This window comes from Propithecus coquereli, unplaced genomic scaffold, assembly GCF_000956105.1.
Source record: "Propithecus coquereli isolate 6110/MARCELLA unplaced genomic scaffold, Pcoq_1.0 Scaffold525, whole genome shotgun sequence".
In the NCBI taxonomy this organism is placed as follows: domain Eukaryota; kingdom Metazoa; phylum Chordata; class Mammalia; order Primates; family Indriidae; genus Propithecus; species Propithecus coquereli.
In genome coordinates this window covers 53,176-59,605 of record NW_012151119.1, presented here as the reverse complement: position 1 = coordinate 59,605, position 6,430 = coordinate 53,176, and the positions used below count along the sequence as shown (strand labels likewise).

Below are 6,430 nucleotides of genomic sequence, written 5' to 3'. Positions count from 1 at the left end.
GGGCCTCGGCGTCGGGTGGGGAAACGCACGGCAGGGAGGCCCGGCTCAGCTCTGGGAGCCTGCCAAGGAGGCAGCACGCCCCGAGAAGAGGGGCGAGCTGCAGGCGGCAGCGACGGCATGTGCAAAGGCCCTGAGGTCGGAGAGTAGCTGAGAAGTCGAGCGTGCTTTGGGTGGCGTGTGCGCACGCGTGCGCGTGCGTGAACCCTTGCAGGAAACGCACAGGATTGGAACGGGATGATGCTGGGGTCCGGCAGGGACCCGTCCCACGGGACCCTGTACTTCCCCCCAGCTCCCTGCAGGGTCCCCGCCCCGACCTTTTGGGCTCCTGGGAAGCGAATGCGGGCCCTGGTCTACCGGAGAGGAACCCTGTGTGGCCTGGGGCCGGTCACTTCCTCCCCACGGACCTCAGTTTCCTCCTCCGCGAAACGGGGACACGAACGAACACCCGCTTCACGGGGCGCGCGCGGACGCCCTCCCGCCGGGGTCCTGCCTGCGACGTCACCGCCGCGCCAACCGGGCGGCTGGTTCTGCACGACCGAGACGGGGGACTCACCAGATGCAGGTGGCGCAGCGTCTCCACGTACCTGCGGAGGGAAAAGGGCGGGGGCCGCGTCAGCTCCCGGCCCGCGTAGACCCGGGAGGGGCCGCGCGTCAGCTGCCCCGGGACTCACGCTCTCTCCGAAGACAGCAGCTCCTGGGCGACAAGGAGGGCTCGCGACGGTCCTTCCGCCTGCGGGAGCAAACGCAGCCGTCAAGACGGGCGGCCAGGGCCGGTGCCAGCGCCCTCGGGCCGTGCCTTGCGACTCAGGAACTCTGGGACCTCCGAAAAGTCACTCGACGTCCCTGCGCCTTGCTCTGCCCGCCTGTCAAGGCGGACGCTGACAGCTTTCAGCGCGGAAGGTCACTGAGCCAACGCCCAACACGGTGCCCGGCACGTAGTAAGTGCTCAATGAACGGCCGCTAGCGTGACGGGGCGAGCCGTGCCTGCCATCCCCGGGCCCCCCCGACCTTGAACAACCTGGGGTTCCCTGTGCCAGGCGTCCCTCTCCCTGCCTGCTGTGGCACACGCTGTTCCCTCAGGGCGTCGTTCCCGATCTCTCTGCCTGGCCACCCCCGGTCGTCCTGTACGACGCGGCCGCGGTGTCACCTCCTCCCTCCTGCTGGCCTCTCCTGCCCCCGTCGCCGATCGGGCTGGGTTAGGTGCCCCCTTTCCGAGCACGCCCCTGTCAGGACACCTGTCACCACTGCCAGGCAGGGACCGCGAGTTTCAGCTCTGCACGACCAGGGCTTCGCACACAGCAGCTCTTTGTTGACGGCAACAATGAATGAGCGAGTGAGGGAATGAATGAATGTTCGTTCCACCTGGGAAGCGCCAACTCCGCAGGGTGGCCTCAGAAGGTGACCTCCTTTTTTTCTTTTGAGACAGAGTCTGGCTCTGTCGCCCGGGCTAGAGTGCCGTGGCGTCAGCCTCGCTCACAGCAGCCTCCAACTCCTGGGCTCAAGCGATCCTCCTGCCTCAGCCTCCCGAGTAGCTGGGACTACAGGCTCACAATAGCAAGCATGGCTGATTTTTTGGGTTTTATTTAGAGATGGGGTCTTGCTATGCTGCCCAGGCTGGTCTCAAACTCCCGACCTCAAGCGATCCTCCTGCCTCAGCCTCCCGAGTAGCTGGGACTACAGACACGCGCCACCATGCCCGGCTAAGTTTTCTATATGGTTTTAGTTGTCCAGCTAATTTCTTTCCATTTTTAGTAGAGACGGGGTCTTGCTCTTGGTCAGGCTGGTCTCGAACTCCTGACCTCGAGCGATCCTCCCGCCTCGGCCTCCCAGAGTGCTGGGATGACAGGCAGGAGCCACCGCGCCCGGCCTGAAGGTGAGCTCTCGAGCTCGGAGTCCCAGTTTGCTCCCCTGTGCGACGTGGGCACGAGCTGAGATGACGTCCACAAGCAGGAAGGCTGGGTGGGGGCTGAGACACCTTCTGCCGCAAGCAGCCCCCTCCTCTGCGGCCCCAAACCTGCCGCGTGTCAGACACAGGCGGGGGCCGGGTCCAGAGGTGCGAGACGCCGCGGGCCAGGCCACGAAACAGAGGGAGGAGGCTGGGAACGTGCAGCCGTTTGCACCTTAATCCCAGCACTTTGGGAGGCTGAGGCGGGAGGATCGCTTGAGCCTAGGAGTTCAAGACCAGCCTGGACAACACAGTGAGGCCCCTTCTCCACGAAAAATACAAAACTTAGCCGGGCATGGTGGTGCGTGCCTGTAGTCCCAGCTACTCGGGAGGCTGAGGCAGGAGGATCGCTTGAGCCCAGGAGTTGGAGGTTGCTGTGAGCTGGGCTGATGCCACGGCACTGTAGCCTGAGCGACACAGAGAGACTCTGTCTCAAAAAAAAAAAAATGGAAATGGAGGCCAGGCTGGAAGGATCGCTGGAGGCTAGGACTTCAAGATCAGCCTGGGCAACCTAGCAAGACCCCACCTCTACAGAAAATGCAAATAATCAGCCGGGCATGGTGGCGCATGCCTGCAGTCCCAGCTACTAGGGAGGCCGAGGCAGGAGGATCGCTTGAGCCCAGGAGTTCGAGGTTGCTGTGAGCGAGGCTGATGCCACAGCACTGTAGCCCAGGTGACAGAGAGACACTCTGTCTCAAAAAAAAACGCTGTGATTCAGAGCTCACGTACCCAGGTGGGACTTGAACCGCCACCGACAATGATGTGATAGGTGACACCCTGCGTGATGAAAATGCGGTTTCTGCAGGCGATTCCAGCTGTGTGTAAGGCCAGCCCCACGGCGAGGAGCAGAGGGTGGCGGAGGGTGGCGGGGCAGGACGCGCAGTCCCGCTGGCAGATGAGAAATCTGAGCTCCGGACCCGCGCACGGCCCCTCTGCGCCCTCACAAGGACGGGGTGCTCCTGTCTGAGCCTGGTCCCCAAAGGACACTGAGCGGGTCCCATGTCCGGGCGGGGGCTGCTTTACCTCCCCGACCGCTGGCCTGGGGCCGACGGTGTCGCCCAAAGCTGTGGCCTCTGCGTGTTCGTTCACCGCGTGGCGGGCTCTGCTGGGGTCCCTTAGACTCGTTGACTCCCGCGACTGTTCCCAGGCAGGTGCCGGCGCCGTTCTCATTTCCCGCACGGGGAAACCGAGGAACAGAGAGGCGCAGCGGCTGCCCGCGGCGCCCAGCCAGCAAGGGCCGAAGCGGGGTCTGAACCTCCCCGGGCCGCCCTGCCTCTTGCCGGCCCCTCGTTCCCGGTGTCCTAGAACTCCGGGCAGGCCAGACCCCTCCTCCCTACCGATGTTCTCCTTCGACCTTCCCATAGCCCGAGAGCTACCATGATGCTCCCATTACACAGATGGGAAAGCTGAGGCCCCACGGTGGGGAGTGACCGGCTGGAGGACGGGCAGGGGCTGTGGGGCTGGTCTCGGCCGTCCCAGCCCGTCCCCTGCAGTGGGGGGGGTCGTCTCTCGTGGCCCAAAGTCCCGGCCCCCCTCGCCCCGGAAGCCCCCCGGGATGCCACCCCTCAGTGGGTGCAGAGACCCCGGCAGCGGACCGGGCGCGGCCACCAGACAGCGCACGGACGCGCCGTCGCCGGCAGGACCCAGCTGTGTGCGCCCAGACGCGGGGGGCGCAGACCTGTCCCCGTCCCCTCTCCACCTTCTCATCGCGGACGCCCGCATCCCACCGGCCCCTCCCCGGGGGGCTGCGCTACCTTGTGGGCGAGGCTGGGGTCTCTCGGGACTCCGTCCTCCTCCTCCTCCTCCTCCTCCGAGCTCCTCTGCTCTTCGTCCGACGTGAGGTCCTCTTTCGGGGCCGCCACCGACACGGGGCACACCTTGTAGGGCTCTGTGTAGGCACTGGGTCAGAGCAGGGGAGAGAAGGGTTAGCGCTTCTTGTCCGGCAGAGGCCGAGTAAACCCGCCCGGGGTCCCGCCGGTGTCACAGGGATGAAGGGACACGCGTACGACCCAGGCACGAGCCTCCTGCGCCACGAGCCCCGCCGCCACACTGGCCTCCGTTTAGAGCCTCGAGCACGCCAGGCTCTTTGCTGCCCCAGTGCCTTTGCACATGCTCAGCCGGACTGGTTTCCGGTGAGACACGAGGCGGCCTGCGATGCTGAGGTCGGTGCAAGTGCTTTGCTACGGAGGCAAGAGATGCTCAGCCTGACGGCTCTGGGGTCCGACCTGGGCCGGCCGGGCGGCAGGGTTCGTCCTCAAGGTGAGCTGTGTCCCCTGGGCCCGAATAAGGGACGTGTGTTCCGGGCCCCGGTGCCAGCCCGGCCATCAGCCAGATCCTTCGTGGACCAGACATGCCTCAGGGCGCCGGTCTCCGCCCCAGCCGCGTGGGGTGACGGCTCCTGTCTCGCCCGGCCGCGAGCTCACAGACGACCTCACCCGTGACGATCACGCCGGCGCTGCCTTGAATTAACTGAGTAACGAACACCTGCATTCGATGCCCATTTATCGACTGCCTGCTGCATGCCAGGCCGTGGCTAAAGCCCTGCTGCATACACAGACACGGTCCCCGTCCTCGGACGTGGACAACTCGTGCACGATCGCAAACGGGGCCCCCGCAGAGACGGCTCTGGCCCCGTCACGGCAGCCTCCCGGCTCCCCGCCCGCCCCTCCACGCGGCGCAGTGACTGTTCTCCCCGCTGCTCCCTCTCCTGCTCAAGAACCTTCTATGGCTCCCGCTTGCCATTGGCCACGCGGCCTCAGACAAGATCTCTTTAGACTCGAAATCTGGTCTTATACGTATTCCTGGCCCCCGGGGACGCCGGGATGAGACGCTGGGCGGATGGACGGATGGACGGATGGAGGAGACAGAAGGGGATGTCGCTTCTGGACTGGCCGCGCCCACGACAGCCGCGCAGGGGCGCCGGCCCGGGCGGAGGGAGCGTGGCCGGGCAGGGACACAGGGAGCTTGGGCTACAGCCGAACCGGGCCCCGTCCCCAGCTGCTTCTCCACTGCCCGTCTCAGAACACACGTCCCCAGGAGGCCACGCAGAGCAGGGACACGGTGGCCTGTTCCCGCCTCAGCTTCCGGGCCGCGCCCTGGTTTGCAGAGACGCAAACCGAGTCCCGCGACCCAACCTCTCCCCAGGAGGCCACCTGTGGGCGGGACCCTTTCCGAAACCATCACCCTGTCGGCGTTTTCTTTCGAACTACGGGAGCAAACGGCGCAGTCGGCGACGCACCGCACGGCCCCGCCAAGGCGCGATATAGAGAACCTTTTCCAGGTCTGTCCCCCCCGCCCGCCAGGACCACCCTGGTCACCCACCAGGACCAGCCCGGTCACCTGCCAGCCCCCTGCGCGTGAGGAGGGCGTGCCCGGCCTCGCTTGCCCGGCGGAGCTCGGAACCCGGTTCCGGAAGGGACTGCGTGGACCCGTCCCAGGCGGCCCTCGCTCCGCTCCGTCCGGCTGCGGCCGTTTGCCGGACAGACGGGGGTGGGGACCCCCAGGACGGCCACACGCTGCCGGCAGGAGCCCCGCCTGCCCCGCGATCCCGTCCCTCCCCGGCTGTCCCCGGCAGAGCGACCCCACCTGCTCGAGACCCGATCCGGTCACGCCGCCCCCCTGCTTGAAATTCTTCAGACACGTTCCCGCGCCGCTCTGAAGTGTCCACGGTGTCACACGCCGCTGGGCATCCGCAAACCCGGGGACTCTGCCTCCGGCCAAGCGGAGGGGGGTGGTCGCCGCCAAGCAGGGCCAGCGGGGACGCCGGGCACAGCGCTCACGGCCCCGGGCCACGCGCAAACTGCGCCAACGCACGTGGCCTCCGAACAGGCCTCTCCCTGTGCTTGGCCCCATTTTGCAGACGTGAAAACAGAGGCTGCCGGCGCCCGGGTGTGGAGAGTTGGGTCTTTGGTGGTGCTCTGTTTTTGTCGCTGTTTTATTTTATTTTTTCAGACTCACAAGAGTGCAGAGATGACAGCCCGTGGTCTCAAGTGAGACGGCCGGGTGCGCGCCCCGCCGCGGCGACAGCGGCCGCGTGTCACCAGCCCAGACCGCGGGAGCGCCTGAGCCACGGGGCGGTCGGGGAGTCAGGGAGCTAAACAAACCACGCGATTATTGAACTACAGGAACACGCTTGGCCGGATTCTGCCCCTCACCCTCGGAGACGCACGGATCTCCCCGACAAACCCGGTTACTTCTGATCCAGCCCCCACCCGTCCTCGACTCACCCTCAGCTGCGGCCAGGAAACGAGGCCCACGCTACAACAAACAAGTCAACAGACAAGCAACTTAAAAATGACAGGAAAGAAATGTGGTCCACGGTGGTGGCCCTCTTTTCATTATTATACTTCTTTCTCTGATTTCTGTTTTCCAAAGGATCACGACAATGGAGGTCATTGGGAGGCCGAGGAGGGAGGATCGCTGGAGGCCAGGAGTTCGAGACCAGCCTGGGCAAGAGCAAGACCCCGTCTCTACTAAAAATAGAAA

General features: G+C 65.5%; 1 protein-coding gene across 1 annotated transcript in view; it reads right to left on the bottom strand.

The window, feature by feature from the left end:
* The window catches only part of FGD5 (FYVE, RhoGEF and PH domain containing 5), a gene marked incomplete at its 5' end in the record, with an annotated part of 119,532 nt that overhangs the window by 60,224 nt on the left and 52,878 nt on the right, over positions 1-6,430 (bottom strand). The window contains 3 exons of the mRNA XM_012656888.1: positions 444-584; positions 672-730; positions 3,700-3,844. Of these exons, the coding sequence (XP_012512342.1) occupies positions 444-584; positions 672-730; positions 3,700-3,844 (345 nt within the window). The remainder of the gene's footprint in view (positions 1-443; positions 585-671; positions 731-3,699; positions 3,845-6,430) is intronic.